General features: G+C 35.7%; 2 protein-coding genes across 2 annotated transcripts in view; both read right to left on the bottom strand.

Moving 5' to 3' along the window:
- Positions 1-11,803, bottom strand: part of LOC125060240 (organic cation transporter protein-like) — a 47,943-nt gene extending 36,140 nt beyond the window's left edge. The window contains exon 1 of the mRNA XM_047665046.1: positions 11,534-11,803. Coding sequence (XP_047521002.1) covers positions 11,534-11,606 — 73 coding nt within the window. The 5' untranslated portion in view covers positions 11,607-11,803. The remainder of the gene's footprint in view (positions 1-11,533) is intronic.
- Positions 11,804-19,039: 7,236 nt separating this feature from the next.
- On the bottom strand, positions 19,040-21,049 carry LOC125061911 (ribosome production factor 2 homolog). Its single transcript, XM_047667551.1, has 5 exons — positions 20,919-21,049; positions 20,618-20,833; positions 20,022-20,295; positions 19,566-19,707; positions 19,040-19,335 (listed from the first exon to the last, which is right to left on the bottom strand). The coding sequence occupies exons 1-5, from the start codon at positions 20,939-20,941 to the stop codon at positions 19,055-19,057; spliced, it is 936 nt and encodes a 311-aa protein (XP_047523507.1). The 5' UTR covers positions 20,942-21,049; the 3' UTR covers positions 19,040-19,054.
- Positions 21,050-21,716: the final 667 nt, after the last annotated feature.

The following is a 21,716-nucleotide window of genomic DNA, read 5'->3' as shown; positions in this document are numbered from 1 at the left end:
CTGAATTGAACCGGCATGTAGACCCAACAATCGCTGTCATGTGTTATGCCAGATATCTACAGGATTAATTGTAACCCAATTGGGTAGGGAAGTGGACAGCGTGAGTATGCACCCGGGCTGCCAATTCTACAATATGAGTGTGAACACTCACTGGCGACGTTATTGCAGCAGGAAGTATTAATGGTAACATTTCACAGTAGCAAGGGCTCAGTGTTAATTTGATATTCAGCGCAGAAGGCTGATCGCAAAAAAAATGGTAAAATTGCGTTAAATATCGCATTGAAAACCTGTACATTTGGATTCAAAACCTTGAAGATTTTATGTAACATTTAAACGTTTGGTTCTACGATAGTTTTAATCCTCGTTACATCGGGTAATGACCCTGTAAATGGCAAAGATAACTTGTCCTGGCTCACATTAAACGGCGTAATATTTACATATGATCAAAAACATGCTTTTCTTAAAATTCGCACCTTAGAGTCGTCGTCGCAGTCGTTTGTTAGGAGTTAATGGTTACTTAAGTTATATAAATATTTAATAAATTCTATGTAGTCCCCGCTCAGCTACTCAGTACTCTCTGCAAACCTGCTATGTAACTTCAATAGCGTTTACAAAGACCTCTTCTATTCCTCAAATAACAATCTCGTCTTGAACACTGTCAAATATTTAAATTGAAACTTTCTTTATCTACGTTTTAAAATACGGACCCTTTAATTAGTCAACCGTCTTGCATTGGTACCCCCAACACTAAGTAAAAAAATAATAACATTTAACCATGAAACCAGACTCTCTCTCTCAATATCCGTAGCGCTGAAGTCATAAACATAATATTAACTACATAGTATGGACATCCAATAGTGAAAAGAATCGCTATTTAAAAAAATCTGTGGCGCTAACCTTTGGCTGGGACTTAGGTTTCTGTATCGTATCCGTTTCGTGAACATTTATTTTTGTTTTAGGCAAGTAGGTCTAAGGCATGTCCTGTCACACAGTTTTCTTGCACCGTACAAGGGAGCGTTAAATACCCACATAAACAGATCCATTGAGGCACAGCCAGGGTTTGAACTTTTGACCTCGGGGACGAGAGTCACAAGCTCGAGCCACGAGGCTCATTAGTATCGCTGTTGAAACCACAATCAAATCAATTATTCATACAAATATATTACAAGCACATTAATTTTAATATTGAAAAAACGATACCTTGAAAAAAACCTTCACCGTGAAATACCTACTCAGTTATTAAAAAATGATTCATGAGATGTTTAATGTTAAACATTCATAAATGTCACCGGACTGGTTGCCACTAACACGCCGTTTGTTTAGACATATTTTGCAATAGTGTAAGACGAACTTAAGAGGTTAACTTTACTTCAATGTCTTGAATTAGATTGTGCAATGTTGATAATATATAGAAGGCTTGTGGCGTTACATTATATGATAGAATAATAAAAGGTATACTTGTGCGGCATGTTACGCTCTAGTACGAAGAGGCACAAGATATATGAACTTATTTAAAAGATGTAAACGCACATTTCTAACATTATGATGTATTCCATACTTTTTTCTTGTTGCATTAGTATATGTTTTTATGGTTATCATAATTCGACAAAAAGCGTGAAAAGATGAAAAAAATGGATTTCTCACAAAACTGAAGGGCCTTTACTGAAAAATATTTTACGACCGGCGTTAAATATTTGTAAATTATAGGAAATGACGTTAGCTCACGCTTGGTCACGTGTCTATTTCCACATGGCTGTCATCTGTCACAAAGTAATTTTGTCTAAACTACTGAATAGAAAGTCTGAATAAGAAATATTTTTATTATTTTATCCGTAAAAATTGATTTGTCTATAATTCTTTTAAAGTATAATACAAATAAGCTACCATAATCTTTGTAATTCCATGGATTTTATAGGTGTGTTGATATTCAAAGCATTACTTTGTGCTATCGAACTAAGCTACACATTATTGGGTCAATGCTAATTGCTAAGTCATATTGAGTTATTCTTGCATTTAATTTTCTATAGAGCTTAAAAGACGATCTTTAAAATATGTATTTTAAGAGAGGAACAATTGAAATACTTACAAACATAAATTTCTGTAAAATATTTTTTTTGCACATATATACGTGAGTGTTAAATTAAAAATTTCTTAGAAAACCGGCGTGAAGTGATGCAATAGGTTCGCCTTATTGTACTCGCGTTTCGTGCGGTGAGAGAGACTCCCGGTGCCCATCCCCCCCCCCCCCTATGAAATATGAAGGTGCAGAAAAAAGAGAATCTACCCCAGGGGGGTACCACACGCGCTCGCGGTGGAGAATCCCCCTCTGGGCGTCCAACACCGGGACACTCAGCACCCGGTGGTGGACGCACAGGCTGCCCTTCGTATTCTGGGGGGGGCAATTCTGCGCTGAACATCAAAAACAGTTATCGTTCTCGGGGCAAACGGAGCAACTCAACAAAGGCACCCCCGTCCACGCTCGCCGTGGACTTCACAAATGTTAGGGGGCTCAATTCCAATATCAACGCAGTCCACTACCATTTAGAGACTGCGAAGCCGGCCTTGCTCTTTCTTACCGAGACTCAGATTTCCTCCCCGGCTGATACTTCCTACCTCTCCTACCCGGGGTACAAATTTGAACATTCATTTGTGCCGCGAGCGGGAGTTTGCGTGTACGTCAGAGAGGATATCTGTTCTCGTCGCCTCGGGACGCTTGAAGGAAGGGACCTATCCAACCTCTGGCTGCGCGTAGACTGCGATGACCATCCGCGATTCTACGCATGCCTGTATAGGTCCCATAGCGGAAATACCGAAACTGACCGACTCATTGAGCACATCCAAATGGCTACAGATTCCCTGCTCGAAAGGGTTCCTACCGCTGAAATCGTGATACTTGGCGATTTTAACGCCCACCATGCCGATTGGCTCGGCTCTGAAACCACCGATCACGCGGGAAGATCCTTTCACGACTTTGCTTTAGCCTACGACCTGACACAAATGGTCCCTGCGATTACGCGAATACCAGATGTGGATGGTCATAAACCCTCTTTGTTGGACCTTCTGCTGACTTCACATCCGGAGAACTATCAAGTCTCTGTTGACCCGCCATTGGGTTCATCAGATCATTGTGTGGTCCGGAGTACTGTGCCATCTACGCGCCCTTCACGGCCCCGCTTTATGGGTTGTCGCCGTATTTGGCACTATAAGTCAGCAGATTGGGACGGGATGCGGTCTTTCTTTGCGTCCTATCCTTGGGGGCCTATGTGCTTTTCGCCGGAAGCTCCAGATTCCGCCGCCGCCTCTGTCGCCGAAGTGGTTCTGCAGGGCATGGAACTCTTTATTCCGTTTTCTGCGGTGCCGATCGGTGGCAAGTCTCAGCCCTGGTTTAAACGATCTTGCAAGGTGGCCTCGCGTCGAAAGCGAGAATGCTTTAAAGCGTGGGCGGAAGCGGCGAAATCTCGTGATGCCAATACCAGCGAACTTAAAACAGCATATAACTCAGCCTCCAGGTCCTTCAAACGGGAAATCACTAAGGCAAAGTCAGAGCACATCGCCAGATTTGGCGAGAGATTGGCCCAACTCCCATCAGGGACTCGAGCCTTCTGGTCTCTCGCCAAAGCTGTCCAAGGGAATTTTTGTCAGCCCGCCATTCCACCACTGCACAGGGAGGATGACTCTCTGGCCCACACTGCGAAGGAGAAGGCCGATCTTTTGGGCTGTCTCTTCGCGTCCAACTCGACTTTGGATGACCGAGGGAGATCACCACCGACCATTTCGCGGTGTGATTCTTCGATGCCGGAAATCACATTCCGGCAACGTGCTATCCGCAAAGCACTATCTTCCTTGGACATTCATAAGTCGAGCGGGCCGGATGGTATCCCCCCAATTGTGCTGCGTACTTGTGCTCCTGAGTTGGCTCCGGTCTTAACGCGCCTTTTCCGGTACCTGTACTCGCTCGGCACTGTCCCGAAGTGCTGGAAGACCGCTTCGATACATCCGATCCCAAAAAAAGGCGATCGCTCTGATCCGTCCAACTATCGCCCAATAGCTATAACCTCCTTGTTCTCCAAAATAATGGAAACCATTATTAATAGCCAGCTCTTGAGGTATCTAGAGGGCCACCAGTTGATTAGCGATTCTCAGTACGGCTTTCGTCGTGGTCGCTCAGCTGGTGACCTCCTTGTATACCTTACCCATAGGTGGGCAGAGGCAATTGAGTCCAAAGGGGAGGCGCTGGCGGTAAGTTTGGACATAGCGAAAGCCTTCGATCGGGTGTGGCACAGAGCACTGCTCTCGAAGCTTCCAGCCTATGGGCTACCCGAGAAATTATGCGATTGGATCTCCAGCTTTCTGGCCGATCGGAGCATCAAGGTCGTCATCGACGGAGCATGTTCCGACCTTAAACCCGTGAACGCTGGCGTCCCACAAGGCTGTGTTCTATCCCCGACCCTATTTCTTCTGCATATCAATGATATGTTGCAACTTAGCAACATTCATTGTTATGCGGATGACAGCACTGGGGATACTTTTTACACTGGCCGGGCAGGTATTTCTCGGGCAGTTGTCGATGAGTACCGGAACAAACTTGTGTCTGAAGTCGAAACTCTACTACGTGGAGTCTCAGACTGGGGCAGACTAAACCTAGTCCAATTTAACCCCAAGAAGACACAAGTTTGCGCGTTTTCTGCTAAAAAAACACCCTTTGTCGCTACTCCTCTTTTCGAAAACACTCTTCTTAAAGCCACAGCCAGCATTGGAATACTTGGCGTTGACATATCGAACGACGTTCAGTTTCGCGGTCACTTGGAGGGAAAGGCTAAATTAGCCTCCAAAAAGCTTGGTGTGCTCAGCAAGGCGAGGCGGTACTTTACTCCGGGCCACCGCATGCAACTATATAAAGCGCAAATTCGGCCCCACATGGAGTACTGCTCTCACCTCTGGGCGGGGGCTCCCCAGTACCAGCTCCTTCCACTTGACCGTATACAACGCAGAGCGGTTCGAATCGTCGACGACCAATCCCTCTCCGAGCGGCTTGATCCTTTGGCGTTGCGTAGAGATGTGGGGTCACTCTGCATCTTCTATCGCATTTACCATGGAGAGTGTTCAGAGGAGTTGTTCGGATTAATACCTGCAGCTGAATTTCATCATCGGACGTCGAGACAGAATACGAAATTCCACCCGTATCACCTCGACGTCCGCCGTTCCACAACTGAGCGTTTTTCAAGGCAGTTTTTGCCGCGCACCACCACTATGTGGAACCAGCTGCCCACTGAAGTATTTCCAAACCAATTCGACTTAGGATCCTTCAAGAAAAGAGCGTACCAATTCTTAAAAGGCCGGCAACGCACTCGCGAGCCCTCTGGCATTGAGAGTGTCCATGGGCGGCGGTATCACTTAACATCAGGTGAGCCTCCTGCCCGTTTGCCCCCTGTTATATAAAAAAAAAAAAAAAAAATTATATACTATTATTAATAGAACTACAGAAGAAGAATACTACAGAATATAAATTCTCTTGCATGCATTTGACACATTTGCATAAAACAATTGAGACTTATTCAAAAATGACTTATTAAATTAAGAAATCTTTCGGCTTTCAAGTTCCATAACAAAATTGAGATTAAATCCAAGTTTCAATATATCATAGATAATTATTTTAGAACAGAGCTACTAACTCGTGTGTACCTGGGTAAACAAAAATCAAATTATATTTGTTATAATTTTCTTGTACAAATAGAACCAGTGTTGCTACAACTTCTAGGTCTTAGTCTTAGATTTGTGTAGGTATTTTGTGATCATTTATCTTAATACGGTGATCAGGCGTCTGTGCCTGAGACAAGCTAATTAGATCTAAGGAATTCCGGTTTATTGTTATTAACATAAAAGAAGATTGGTGCAGTCATAAATCGAACGCGAAGCCTCAGGGTTCAGCACCGCTTAACTGGTAATTGCAATATTTTGACAGATAATTGAAATTGTCATGATTCACTTGTTTAATACGGTAAATGCAAATCAAACGAGTAATCCCCGTTTATTATCATGCTGCTTTAAAAATTTTCCTTTAAATTGATACCTATTTTAAGAATTACTCACGATGATGCGGTTTTCCTATTGTACTCGAACATGCAGATTAAATAATTTAAATGAATGTAAAAGCCTTTGAAAGTAATAATATATATCTAGTAACGCAGCCAATGACATTGAATTAATAATGTGATATACATATTAAATTAGTTTACATATATACTAAAACACTATATTTTACAACTTTGTCATGTTTTAATATTTATTAGGTTCTACTTAATTATCGATAATTAACTCTAAGGAAGTAATTTTGAAAATCAAAAGAAAATCATCTGGTCAATAGAGTCAATAGTATTCAAGTGACAAATCTCTGGCGAAGTAAAAATTAAATAGCTAAGAGCTAGTCAGTTGGCAAACTTGTCAAACTAGCAACTAAATATATCAAACACACCCACAACACATCAAGTTTCTTGAATTTAACGATTAATTTAATGATCTTTTAAACGATTTAAATGGTTTTGCTTTAATTAAATCCCAAGTAAGTAATATTGAAAGGGAAGCAAAACATAAGAAGGATAGCCGTGGAAGAATGGTATAAAATAGCGAAGGACAGATCAAAATGGCGACATTTGGAGGAGACCTTTGGCGAAAGAGGTGGTGGTGGATTAGAAAAAGACTGGCGGAGAGTTTATAGCCAGTTCTTCTCTTCCGTTCTACGCCCTTGATTTGAGAACTGGCAATATAAAATTAGAAGCATTTAACGTATATTTATTTTTTGACCTTCATAAGTGTACACTGTGTACCTATACGAATAAATGATTTTTGACTTTGACTATAATGTATAAAAGAATTTTACAAAATGACTCTAGACTTATTAATTTAAGTACATTTTCTTTCTATAATCGTGAAACCTATATGAATACGTAAGTATTGTATAAACTTTCTGAGTACATTAATTGTTAAGATTAAGATAGTTAACTGTTAAATATAACATATGTATTATTTATTTGTTTTCCTTAAAGATAATCTATGATGTGTGGACTATCCCCAATACATGTTGTATAAGTTATAAAGGAAAACTGTTTTTGAACTATTCATAAATTTAATAAATCGTTTTCCATGGTGACTTCTTTAACTACTGAATTTAGACCGGCTACATGCAAACACTTTCTCGAGCAATTAATATAATATTACGTAATCTATAGTAATGACATTTTTCCGATGTCACACAGAAGTAATGTATGTAGGTGACATAAACATAATACATAATGATATTTGTATTTTCCCGTATACACGTGAAGTCGCTCGGACAACTGCTAGTCGTAAATAAGCTTCTTCTAGGGTAGAAAAACTAAATAATACTCGGCGTGAAAGAAGGAAAACTGGTAAACATTCCTATTATATTATTATAAAACCTATGTATTAAGTTAATTAAGTCATCAATAAAATAGAGTAAAGTGGTTCTAAGATAATATGCAAAATTTCTGCCTTGAGTCCATTTACCGGAAACGCATTCCTACAAACCGGAAAATCTGTTGTTGTCAACAATTTTAACGTAATAATGTAAAATAAATTGATAAATGAAAATATGCTATGATTTTCTGTAAGCAATAAAAGGGCGTGTTATTCTGTGCTCAGCAGGTCGTGAGCTCCAATCATGGTTGATCAATGAACTTTTCACTCTATGTATGCAATTAACACTGGTACTGTGAAGGTAACGAGAGGAAGCCGATGTCTAGGGCCAAATATGACGACTTAGATGGCCAATCTTTAAGGCCCTATACCAGCACGAATTTCTGTGTCAGTGTCTCGGGGTGGACTGCGGGACGCAGTGGAGAGCTGCAGCACTGAGATGCGCCGGCCCGTAATAACAATTAGTTATGTAAAACATTAAATTAATGTATATTTATCACTTTTTTCTGAAATGAATTAGCTTGGCTTGGCTTGCGATAAAATATTTTCGTCATGAAATTAATTCAAAGTGTGAAAAATTGGCTATGTTTGGATTTTTTTCTATCGAGCGAAGTTATTTAAATCGTGTATCGATCTTTCAAAATGGATACATAAACTACTCAACTCCACCACATATTTTTTCCATTCGCCCTACTTCAAGAAACGATGACGAAAAATGGAAAGAAACAATGTACTTTTTTTGGAGTTTGGCGATCAGATAGGTCCTTAAAGAGAAAAATGGACAAATAATCTGTTTGTTTGCAATATTTGGACTTTGAACGGAAATGAGACTATCATTGAGGGTTGTAACACTACTTGATTATTTTTCTAAAGAAACTCAAGTTATTAAATCTCACTAAATACGGGTCGTTGATCACCACGTCGTGAACAAAAAAGAAATCTTGTACCTAAGGTAATTCAATAAATAAATGAAACTAAACACACTGTAGGTGCTTTTTGTTAACCTTTGTCAATTTTTCGATCCAAAAATAAACAATGAAGATACCATGTCTATCACTCAATTGAAAGCACAAAAAGGGAAAAAACCTAAAAACTCAGGGAAACCACGAATTTATTTAAATAAAATTAAGTTGAGTCATAGTGTTTGTTTTACGATTATTTGTCGCGGCAGTGCGTAATATATGTCTGGTTTATCGCATCATTTCATTTATTCGCATTAATGCCATAATAACGAGAAGTAGTTGACAGAATGGCAGGAAACTCTTTCTCTTTCAAAATATTTAAGAAGAGTGGAAATTAGCGAAAAGATAAACTTAATTTTGCTTCAAGTTACAGAATTTTTTATTTCGATCTATTTGCTATACATACATCTTATTAACTATACAATAAAGGAAATACCAAACTCATCATTATCAATGGTGAGTATGGGCCTAAGTCTTTGTAAGTATATTTCCCCAGGGCTATCTATCTCGTGCAAGAAGCAACTTCGAACACTTATTTTTTCCAGGTCCTTGACATCGCTATCCCACCAAGCCTCGATCTACCGGGTTTTCTCTTGCTGGTTGTGAGCTCAGTGCGGACCTTGGGGTTTTGTCGTTCGCCATTCGGTGCACTTGAAACAATTACTTGAGCTTGTTATGAATGGACGATGTTGGCGTGGTAATCATTTCTTAACCTTATCCTATCCTGATCAATCGTGACTTGTATAAATCTTATGTTTCCTTTTACTCACTATTTGCGGTCCATGTATTTGTAAGATTAGCTTTTAAGTTTTTAGTCTGTTGTTAATATTTTTTTTTTGTATTACTTTAGATTAAGGTACTATGTATATATATATTTTTTTTTTATATAACATTTGTTTCTGCACTTCTCGCACGCATCATGTTTCTTTTTTTTTAGTTTTTCTCTTTAACTAGGGTTGCCTGGAAGAGATCGCTTATTAGCGATAAGGCCGCCCGTTGCATCCCTTATAATTTTTTTGTATTGTGTTTCATTCTTTGTTTTTTTGCAACGAAGTGTGAATAAATAAAAATAAATAAATAAAGGATGTTATAACAATTTTTATGTAAATTAAACGTTATGTTTCCTCTGAATGAGAACAAGCCAAAATAATATCACAGTTTTGCTTTCACAACTTCTTGCTTTTAAACCTTCTAACTGCCAAGTGTCGGCCACTGTCAAAAGACATGCGCACCCTCATCAATTCGGTATTTTGACTTTTATTATACAACGAGCGACCCGCCCCGGCTTCGCATGGGTGCAATGCTGATACTAAATTTAAAGTGCATCAAAATCCATTGCGTAGTTTTAAAGATTTAAGCATACATAGGGACAGAGAAAGCGACTTTGTTTTATACTATGTAGTCATATCCATGATGAAGTCTACACACGCTCTGCCATGATCGCCGAAGAAAGATTGATATGACTCATAAAGGATAAACGCGAATTTTTTCCATAACTTCGGGGTTTTTTCAATTGTATGCAAGAAACAAGTTGACATGACTAGATATTCTATTTAGAGCATATGAAATAATTTAATACAATCGCGTTTATACCGGTTTAAGTTTTATTTTAATGTGTAATTACTTAAGCTAAGACATCTTTACACTCACCGTACACAAGAAAGCGACCTTTCTAGCAATTTTTATAATTAGTATTTGACTTGGCTTAAACTTAAATTAAACATGGGTTTATCAAGTAATAATGGTATCGTTTTTAACCCGAGAAACAGTAAAACATCCTCAACATAAAATACAGTCAAACCTGAATAAGTGACAACTGGGTAAGCGGAATACTCTATCTTTAAACGTCATTTTGTGACAGTGAAAGTGACTGTCATTTTTTAGGCGTGAACCTCTATTAGTGAGATTGATACTTGCCTATACCTCTATAGGCGACACTTAAACGCATTTAACTCTTATTTAATTCAAACCAAAAGCTACAAAGTCGGGTTAGTGAGAAACCTCTATAAGAAAAAATGAGATCGCGGTCCTTTGAGCTTTCACTTATCCAGGTTAATATGATTAATAACTCCTGCGATTACTTACATTAATCAAAAAGTATATTATATATGTATAGTATTATTAAATAAGATATGAAAAACAGGATTTATAATCACACGTTTTATGTCATAGTCGACAGGGTTATAAACAATCGTTTGTTATGGTTCAGTTAATAAATAATATTGATTTCTTTGGTACTTCCTACAAAGTAACACCTAGTGTTTTCAAATCGATTATTAATAAACTTATATTGTTTAATATTGTGTATTGTGAATATTGAGATAAAAAACCTGATCAGGATAAATTCTTTTCTTTAAAAAAATCATTCGAGTTTTATGGTTAGTTACTACAGAATTTATTACTAAATATCTTAAATAATAATTAATTTTTAATGTACAATTTTGAATACTGTGGTAAATGTCAAATTCTAAATGTGAATTGAGCGCCGAAAACATGTTCCAAAGCGTGTCAAAAGGCATTTACTTAATCAAACATTACTTTAAGAAAAATATTTTTATTACCTGGGCATACCATTTTAGTATGTAAATCAAATCATAAATAATATTTATGGGCGTTTGTAGTATACCGTAAAACAGGTTGTGGTTTCAAATGCGTCTTGCTCAGAAATTCATATTATTTTTACAAAACTATTGTTCAATAAAATTGGTAAATTTTAGACCAACCGATTTTGTAAAAAGAAAAATATTCTTATTAATTTTAATGCAAAATTTAAGCCTTAATATATTTAATTTAATATTCTAAACGTTTTCTAAAAATTAACTAAATATAAATACGGCGCAAAAATACGACCACGTTTCGTGATATCTAATTTTATTTAATTAACTGAATGCTTATATATTTCAATTTGTTGGCATAGTGCAACAAATTTATCACAAACATTGATAATATTGTATAAACCTTTGCCAAATAGTTTTATTTGCGTTACCATAGACATATCATTTAGAATACGCATTTTAGCTGCCTGTCATCTTCTATTGCACTGAAAACTAAATTAACTTTTGTTTTTATGCACGACGTGTATACCGAAACGAATACTATTGAAACGTCATTTAAACTAAAAAGTAATGATAACATACGTTTAGATTTTTTGAGGAATTTCGGTTGCAGAAGTTCTTCGAGCTCCGGCTGGGTTAAATCCTCTTTCTTCATTTTTCACAAATCACGGTTGACACAGATTAAAATTATTTATATGAAAGCGCATGGCTTACTGCTCGGTCAAAGTTACGTCCGGTATTTATGTTCGGAAGTTTGGAGACGATGATTTTAACGTAAAGCCACGAGTAGACTGAACGCGTCTGGTCAAGGATGGACAAATAAGTTTGCGGTCACCTGCCTTCGTGTAATGCTCTATCGACTATCCTTGATTCAGTTTCTTGATTTCTTTATATAGAAAATTATTTAAACATTTTACTATAGTTATAGCGATATATTAGTACATAGAAAACACTCATATTTGTAGATACCGGCGACAAGAATACAATATACAATACATGTAAATATAATGGTAATAAAATACATACATTGTATAATACTAATTTGACACTTTTTTATCTCTTGATATAAAAGCTGTGTAACTTCATGCGTGCATTCACGTGTTTACTGGGAAAGGAGCCCATGACTTTCAGGTGATTTGGCGCAGTACTGAGTGGAAGTAGAAAACAAAGGTGCTTTAATTTTGATATTATCAAATATTGTTGCGTAGGAAATAGACTTAGAGGCCCTTTGTACAAAGACGCGTGGGTAGACCGCCCACACTTTCCTTCTTCTGAGGTAACTAGAGTACCTTAGGCATGTTATAGGGTCAAAGGTTTGTTAAAACTGAAGTAGATTACTTGTTTATAGTATTAAAGTGTTATTTACTGTATTCACCTTAAACAATATGATATAACTCCGATTTACGTGTAGGTAAGTAAGAGGAATTTTCATGTGTGTTAGTTGATGTTTTTCTTTTAGTTGAAACTCGAATACATAAAATTTAATAGGTAAGCCCAACGATGAATTAAATTTCAGAATAAAATTAATTTTTTTCGTCGTTTTTTTATGAATTATCTGAAAGTAATTCATAAAAAAATGTTACGTTACGAATCTGTTATGTAACATTTTTTATGAAGACCCCTATTGATCCTCGCGATCAGGCAGATCGGACCGAGAATAAACTACAGCGGAGCTTATATTCTTCCATTTCCTAGAAAGAGACTTTTATTAACGTGGGCTATTTAAGGTGGGCTTGGCGCCTACTGCTGGGCCCGGACGAATACTACTCCGGATATATTCTCGTGTCATTTATGGGTGAGTCAGAGACCGCTGTTTAAGTCCCCTCTCGTGCTATTGATCAGTGACGTATTTGACAATTCTGTTGCAGAATTTTTCCAGCTGCGACTTGTGCTCTAGCAACATGTCGGATAGCCCATCCCGGAATACGCTGCATGCCAGTCTTAGCTCCAAATTGTAGCTGACTCTTGTGATGTAACTATTAGGAATTATTTGAGGTGACTGAAAAGAAACCAAAATCACTAATAATAATACTTTATTTACATAACAAAGAAGATAAAGGATGTAAATAGGCGGTCGGTAGGTTTATTTCAAGCCAAGTTGGCGAAAATAATCTAAACATAATAAATAAAACACAAAACAGAACATAAAAATACTTAATCAAGTTTTATCCGTATTTTCTTTCGTCCGTTCTTTTTTTATTGAAAGTACTCTGCGAAGTCTGCACATCAGACAGCGCAAGCGCACTCCACAACTAAATGGTGAGTGAGGGAGCAATCCATAAATATATGCCATAATATGTATACAGGAATAACGGGTTATTAGAGAACGATAGAGTGAAGCCGACTTGTGCTCGGAGAGCAACGGAGCGGGGCATCCTAAGAATCAAAAAGAATCACAAAATACGAAATGACTGAGATCGCAAACGCGCTATCCCACAATTGCACAGCCATAATGCATAGATGTACAGACAAAAGATGGAGTGGACCTCCAGGAAAAAGAAACGTGAGACCACAGAAGCGATGACCTGACGGCATCATAAAGATTTCTGGGGAAAAATGTGGAGGAGGATGGAGGAAGCAAAGGAAAGGAGGAGGCAGGTCCAAAAGGGGTCTATACCGCAAAACACGATTAATTTACGAAGATTAAGTGTACAAAATGTAATTTTTACAGTATGGACTGAAAGTAGCTTGATTATTGTTTGGTAACTGTTTACAAGAAGTTTGTAGAGATTTAATAATTACTGTTTTTTTTTTCAATATTTTCCTGTTTTTATAGGATGATATAAATAGATTTTGGGAGGTTTTATTATTATTTTTAGAGGAACGATAAATTAATTGATACTATTCTAGAATTCCAATCCCATTACTATTCTAATCCTCCATCTAATTATATTTTTTAAGTCGATATTAATCTATGTGTATTCACGCAGACCTGAAGATTAGATAAAATAATAAGCTATCACGACGTTGTCAGATTTTACTACAAACCATCAAACATTAAAACTACAGTTAAAGTAAAACATGAGAGAAAATACGCAAAGTATAAACGCATTTTTCACGTGGTGTGATAATTACCGCAATTAGCACGTTTTATGTGAGTCATTTCAATGGGTGCTTAAATAAAATGTCTTATTCTTAGTGCAAGTACAATACAAAGAAAGCCTGGTTATTTCTAAATAAATATGCCATTTTCACATTTAACCTAAACATTTAACGATTTTAAATCTAATATATAAAATTCTCGTGTCGCGGTGTTTGTAGTTAAACTCCTCCGAAACGGCTTGACCGATTCTAATGAAATTTTATGTGCATATAAAATAAAGTTGCTACACGCTCTGTCCTATTAATATCGCCGTCCTTCTCTGCTAGATTTCTGCGCTCAAAAAAATATTTACTCAAATCGAATGGACCGCATGGGAATGGACGGCATGGGAATAGACCGCAACGGCATGTGTGTGCATCGCTGTCACACAATATAAAGGACCTTCAATACAAAAGCGCCGAAACGTTGGACAATTTGGTAATTACGAACACTTCATTGGTAATTTCCTCGCTGAAATACTTTGTCACCTCGCGCACAGCCCTAATTGTCATATATAAAGTACTAGTTGTTTGAAAAAATTAAATTGACCCTTATGCAAACTGTGAAAATACCAAAGCTATTAGCGGAAAACTTAGCATTTTCAATTAATAGGCAAATTGAAATTATGCATTTTAAATGAGAACCGGAAGTGGCGGCGAAGCTTCCGGTTCAGGGGTTTTAAATGATAGAATAAATGGAGACTAGAGATATACGTACTTTTCTATTCAATTACATTGTACTATCCTATCTTAATGCAGGACTTAATGTAAATGAAACAATAACAATTGTAATTGACATGACTAAATGACATAGACGCAGAAATGCCTTATGCCTCGTTGGAGGACTCACATTCCACCCAAATCTTCTAATACAATCAATAAAAGGATATAATTAATAAATCCAACCGCAACTTAGTAATTAATCGGTATTGTTATTAAATTGATACGAAGATATCACATACGACATACCACTGTATTGCGTAGATGTTATTTAATTACTGTTTTTTAACTATCAAGGATTTTTTAAACTGCGTTTTAATATTCTTAGATCCGTTTTCATTAGAGAACAAGAAAAAATGAAACCCATCAATTCAACAAATCAATTATCAACACACTTGACGTGTTTAAGTTATGAACATAATTTATAAATAATATTTAACCTACAATACTTTACGTATAGGTATTTTTTTTATATAACAGGTGGCAAACGGGTAGGCCGTAGGAGGCTCATATGATGTGAAGTAATACGCCCATAGACACACACATAGCGAGTGGGCATGCAAGTGCGTTGCCGGCCGGAATTGGACAGTAATAGTAGTATCATCACTTCTTGCCTACCTTGTGTAATTTAATACATTTTTTTTCTGACAGTGGTTGCCTGGAAGAGATCGCTCGAAAGCGATAAGGCCGCCAGTTGCATTTCCTTTACATGTAATTATATTAAATTTTTATATTATAAAGCAACAAAGTGTGAATAAATAAATAAATATCAGTATAACGTAATAAAGAAATACACAAAAAATTTCTTTATTGTAAGAAGTATACACATAAATAAACATTAACAATTAGACAGATTCCATCTTCGCACTCGCATCACTTGTTTCATTTCTTAGTTAAACGAGAGAGATAAATATATATCAGAGAAGAGTGATCAGAAAGATATAATCAATTCAGTAGGACTTTAATATGGAAGGATGAAATTTTAAATCCATTTTGTAGCTTCTGATTATGATGACTATTCTAATTACTATAGACTATCTGTTACAGAGTCAATTACAGAGGAAACTTCTGAGGAGAAGAAGGAGAAATAGTTAAGTAGGTATCTACTTAATTATATGTAAAGAATGGCGTAAAAAGAACTTTATATAAAAGAACTAGTAAGTGAGTGTAAATAATAAAAATAAAGTATTTAAGTATATTTTAGGCCTATACTTGAATGCGAAAGGTGATGTTAATGACGTATGGTGCCAATAAAAAAATATGAGTAGAACAATCGCATCGTTGAAATAATTAATTCATAGCTTCAAGTTAGCCCACAGGTCCTGGGTTTGAATCGTGTGAAAGTTAAATTGGTTTATGTACAAAATAATTAAAAAAAACATAAATCTCGCTCATCATTAAAGTTTAACAAAATTCACTTTGGAATATCATTAGTCATATTACTATTATTGTAAAGTATCTTAAGATATTATTTCGTGAATATAGACTAACTTTGTGAATGTTGGATACGCTCATTCTTTATACTCTTCTTTAGTTTTATTTAGCAACGGTGCCCGTAACTTCCTAAGTAGTAATAATACATATTAACACTACAGATGTTAATCGGCTGTAAATAAATCCGAGCGGGAAGCTGTACCATATGTATATATATTTTGTAAGTGTTAATTTCGTATTCTTCTCCTAATATTGATTTGCGTAGAATACGTCATTTAATTGTATTTTAGTAATTAGAAATTTATTTAAAACCGAAAATTTATAAAAGCGCTCTTTTACTAGTAATATATTCACGTAGAAGGCCATGTAAGCTGCGTGCTAACCACAACGTGGAACCGCCATAGGTTACTATAAAACGCGTGAGACCGCGCAGTAAAACTCGCCTAAGTACTGAAAAATGCAGGTGTATTACTAAAACGTACAATGGGCCACAATTAGGTACTTAGATAATTTTGTCATATTATTTTTGTACAAAACATAAAGGGCAGGAGGTGCGTAAAAATGCGTTATCGGTATTTTAATAATTATTAATACTTTTTATTTTACCCGAAATTAAAAAGAGTCGAAACGAATCACGCTCGATCGAGAATTACTTCCTTAATTGGTCGAATAGTAGTTTATTAAATGTTGTAACAAACGCAACGACTGAACATCTTTCAGGCAGCTAGTTAAACGGCGCCGTTTAGTTAAAAGGCTAGGCTAGTTGAAGGGCTAATTAAGCTAGTTGGCTGCGACATATTATATACCGCTAATGCACTGTCTTAATTCACCTTATAATAACACGTTGTAGGTCGAAAGTAACTAGACAAAGGTACGTTAAAAATGTAAAATTATTTTATAATTGTAGCTCCCTGCAGCATCTCAATGTCAGCTTTGGCACAACGAACGAAACCTTCTTGAATTATGTTTTCTTGGTATCGGTTTAACTGGAATACACGAAAAGGAGATATGTCCTTCTTGAGCATTACTAGCAACGGCATCAGTTGGGCGGCAGAGGAGGGCGTCACCGGTTAATACTTTACGGCAGTGTTAAGCTGTTGCATAAAACTCCAGAGCATGTTACTTTCGACCCGCTGATAGTTTTGTATGTGGTCTCCCATACTAAAGTTATAGAATATAGAGTGGATTTGTATAACTGCGCACAATGATATCTGTGAACATGACATGCCATAGAGATCAGACGCTATAACTGAGTCGGCCTAGAGTACATTATTAATTTTAATACGATAATTATATCGTGAGCACCTACAGAGTAACATAGTCATTTATTATTTATTAAGAGGAAGGAAAAAACTAACTGAGACATTATACGCTATAAATTGATTGGTATCTATAAAGTATCAAGACTATAATTAGACAAATACTTGTACAATTCCATGACACTACTGATATTCCGAAGTGAATTTTGTTTCCAACTTTAATAATAAGCGAGATTTATGTTTTTGTATGATTGTCATTTGTACATAACTAGTTTTCCTTTCGCACGATTCAAACCCAGCATCTGTGGGTTAACTTGTACATGTGGATTAATTAATACAACGGTGCGATTGTTCCACTCATTTTGGAAGTTATACTTCTTTAGGCGCGTTATGAAAATTGATGAGAGTGAAATTTTACAATGCGCGCGCACCGTGACACAAAATTAACAGAATGAAATTGCCCACGGAAGATGCTACGGCATTGGACATAACTTAAAAACAACATTCGAATAATAATAGAATTTATGTTACACTTAATGTAAGAGAATTATAATAAATATTTATTTATTTAATTTTTCAAATGTAAACTGAACTTTATTGACTATAATGACTCCTTTTCCAGTCTTTGATTATTTAATTGTAATTAATTATTTGCATGCAATCAAAAACTATTTTTAATAATGCCAAGGAAGTAAAACTTCTTACGCGCGTACATAAGTACACGCACCCTTTTTTTTATTGGCACCATACTTCATTAACATCACCTTTCGCATTAAAATATAGGCTAAAAATGTCGGTACTATATATAATAAGTGTTTGCTTGCTAAACAAAAACACACATTTGCATTCTCTGTGTTGACTTTCTATATTATAATGAATAGTATTTTCATTGAATACGTATATGTGTAATCAATTGGTATGACTAGTGAATAAGCTCAAAAATGTATAGGAAATTGGTATGGATGTATCCAAGAGAATTTACAGAGAAGACCCTGGTATGAGTTGGATACAGCTGTGTTTATTTCCACAATCAACAGATTGCGATTGGAGACAATACTGCACACATCGCAAAACTTAAAATAAATATTTGTACTTTCTGTAATGAAGAGATCGAAGACATGAACCATATTTTATTCGAATGTCAAAACCAAATGTTCATTTTCCATAGATTAGTATTGTGCAAGCAATGCAAGTGAAATAATAGAAGTTAGTAATACCTCCCGACGCCACAGGTGTGATTTGCTCTAAAGTGTTATAGTGTATAATATAAATACGTTAAAAATACCGTGGGAATTTTTGTTATTATTATAATGCATTATATTATATCTTCATACCGTAATATGGCAGCATTGTCACTAAAAAAAATAAAAATAGTAATCTTTATTAATGACGAAAAACACATTACAAAGGAACACTTCTGAAGATTTATTTTGTGTGACAAATAGCTAGTTCTGTTCTGTTCAGTTATGTATTACATTTTACTGTTTCAAAATTTACCAATGCAGAACCTGCGAAAGTTAAGAATAATTACATTTAGAAAATAAAAATCTATAACAAGCGGGTGACCATGCAAAAAAAATAATGTAAAACCAAATATCATCAAAATCATTTATTGAGCTTGAGCTTTAGCTTCCTTTTTAGCCTTCTTCTTTTTCAACAACATTTCTTTCTTTTCCTCGGCAGTTCTCTTTAATCCCTTCATCTTCCTGGTCTGTAACCGTTGTATATCCTGTTTGCCCATGTGAATGCGTCCCATCTTGCTACCAAAGGCATCTCGCGAAATATTCTTCTTTGTGATTGGTTTTAATTCTCTTGGGACCCTGCATGCTTCCTTGAGTAAGTCGTCAGATGCTAATCTAGTCCTTCTCAGTTTGAAGTCAATTGATGGTCCTGAAATTATTGTTTATTTCTTTAGAAAAGCAAAGTACAGCAAATAAACCATAACTGAGAATACAATGTCTTTATATGCATACAAAAGTCCTAGCAGTACACCAAACAAGTTTTTGGGAAAAACAGTCTTATCCTACATTTCAACAATCTTATAAAGGCTTTCTGTTTCTTTGTGTATTTAAAAATATCAAATAAAATTTGTTTAAAATGACAAAAGTAGTTTGTCTTACCTATTTCTTCCAGTTCAATTCTTGGAGTACGCTGACCACTCTTCTTAAGCAGAATTCTGTATGACCTGACATAGATGTTACCATCCTCTGTCGCTGTAAAACTGAATGCATGTTCTAAGCCCTGCAACCTAATTGTTTCAACCTGTAATTTAAATATTAACAATACAGGTCAAATACAGAAATTAGATTTAAAATTAGGAGACACAACATTTCAATAGCATTTAATTCAATATTAACGTGACATATACATTAAAAAAGCTTGTATTTCACATTCACATTTTGTGAAGAAAAAGTTCAAATTGATTAAGACTCATTCTAAAATATGAAAAATGTGTCTGTGCCATGCATACTTATGGTTATATAATTATTCTCACTATTTCTACAAAAAAAAACTAATTATAATATAATAATTTTGTTTAAAAATTTTACCTAAATCAAAGTAAAAACCAATCATACCTTTTCCCGATGAAAGAAGTCAATAAATAGTGATTTCAGCCTTTTTAAATCGTGATTTAACTCCCAAGAAGGCCCATTGAATAGTAAACAGGGTTTTAGTCCTGCCAACACTTTCATGTTGTGAAACTCAGACATTGACTTAAAGTTATCTGCACCAAGTTCAATCATATCAAGAATTCCATAGTTAAATGTTCTTCCTAATATAATATTATGAGGCCGCTTCTTTGAATGAGAACTGACACCAAATAGAGCAGCTTCTTTTTTGTAACATAGTCTGTAAATAAAAATTATAACACCTTTTGTCATATATGTTTTAAACTAATAAATCAACTGAAACCAAATTCATTTGTATTTTTTATTTTATATTATGTTATCATTTAAGATGCAGTTCAAACAAAATTGTGATTTTAAAATAAGACACCAGTTTTAAGAAAAGGGACAAGGTAAAATCCAAATGGAAATGTTTCAGGTTTGATAACTTTTACTCTTTCTTATACTTTATTACATTTGTTTGTTATTTAATTTAAAGAATTTTGTATATAAAATGCAAATAGTAGTTGTAACGAATCTTACGATTTAAAGATAAAGATACATACTTTTCAATGAGAGTTGCATCTTCAAAAGGTACAAAATCATTTTTACGATTAAGATACGCTGCATCTGGTTTTTTTAAGTCGTATATATCCTTTAAAACTTTTCGTGCTCTTTCGGATGGTTTGCGCCCCTGTATAAAAATACATTGTTTGGGGCCTTCAATAAATTTAGGCTCTTTCGAAAGAAGCACCTTTTTACCTCTACGAGTTGTCGGTTTCCTGAAATAACAATGTATAACTATTTAAAACCATTAAATATAGGTTGAGTGGTAACAACTTAGCGTAGGTATTTAAATTAACTAACTTGATTCTTTGCATTACACCCATAATTAAGAAATAACACGTGTATCCACAGCTTTAATCTTTAAAAGGAAAGGAACAAGTAAATACAAAAATAAAAGCACGTGTTTTTCTACTTTTGTACGAATTACGATGGTCGATGTGTTCTAAATTAACATTTTAAAAGTTAATATTGACATCCGACAGCTTTAAGTAATAATTTTCTTGACATATGACAGTAAATTTGACATTCAACTCGTACGACTGACATTTATGTTCATAGACTCGATATCAGGCTAGTAAAGATAAATTCATTTCTTGTACATTTAAGTTCTAACCTAATTTTACTTAAGTAGGTAGTTTTAAAGAAATTAATGTTACAACCACTAATATTAATTCAATGCACATTAGGTTGTCTGATAAATAGATAATTATTATTAACATTAAGTCTTTCCTTAATGCTTAGTGCATACTGCATACTGCATCGTGCAAACTTTCCGGCTACATGCCCCTCTAGAAGTTGCGGAGCATCATGTATGTAAGTATTTATTAATAACAGTTAAATTAAATACGATAACCGTTATCGCGATGCGAGGTGGCTAGATTGATATACAGATCCACAAAGCTACCCTAATTTGTTTGCGCTGGAATGGCTACCGAGGCATCGGCAACCGTCATGCCACGCCCCGCAAAGAGCCTACGTTAGCCAGTGCTATGAGAAGGTAGGCCTCGATCCGTTCTAGAACACCAATCCAGTGGCTTGAGAAAAAACCATGTGTAAAATATTAGTTTACGTTTAGTCACGTGACTACTTTTAACTTTC

The sequence above is a fragment of the Pieris napi genome, chromosome 2 (assembly GCF_905475465.1).
Source record: "Pieris napi chromosome 2, ilPieNapi1.2, whole genome shotgun sequence".
NCBI classification, from domain to species: Eukaryota; Metazoa; Arthropoda; class Insecta; order Lepidoptera; family Pieridae; genus Pieris; species Pieris napi.
Note: the sequence above shows the minus strand (reverse complement) of the source record. Positions and strands in the feature narration are given on the sequence as shown.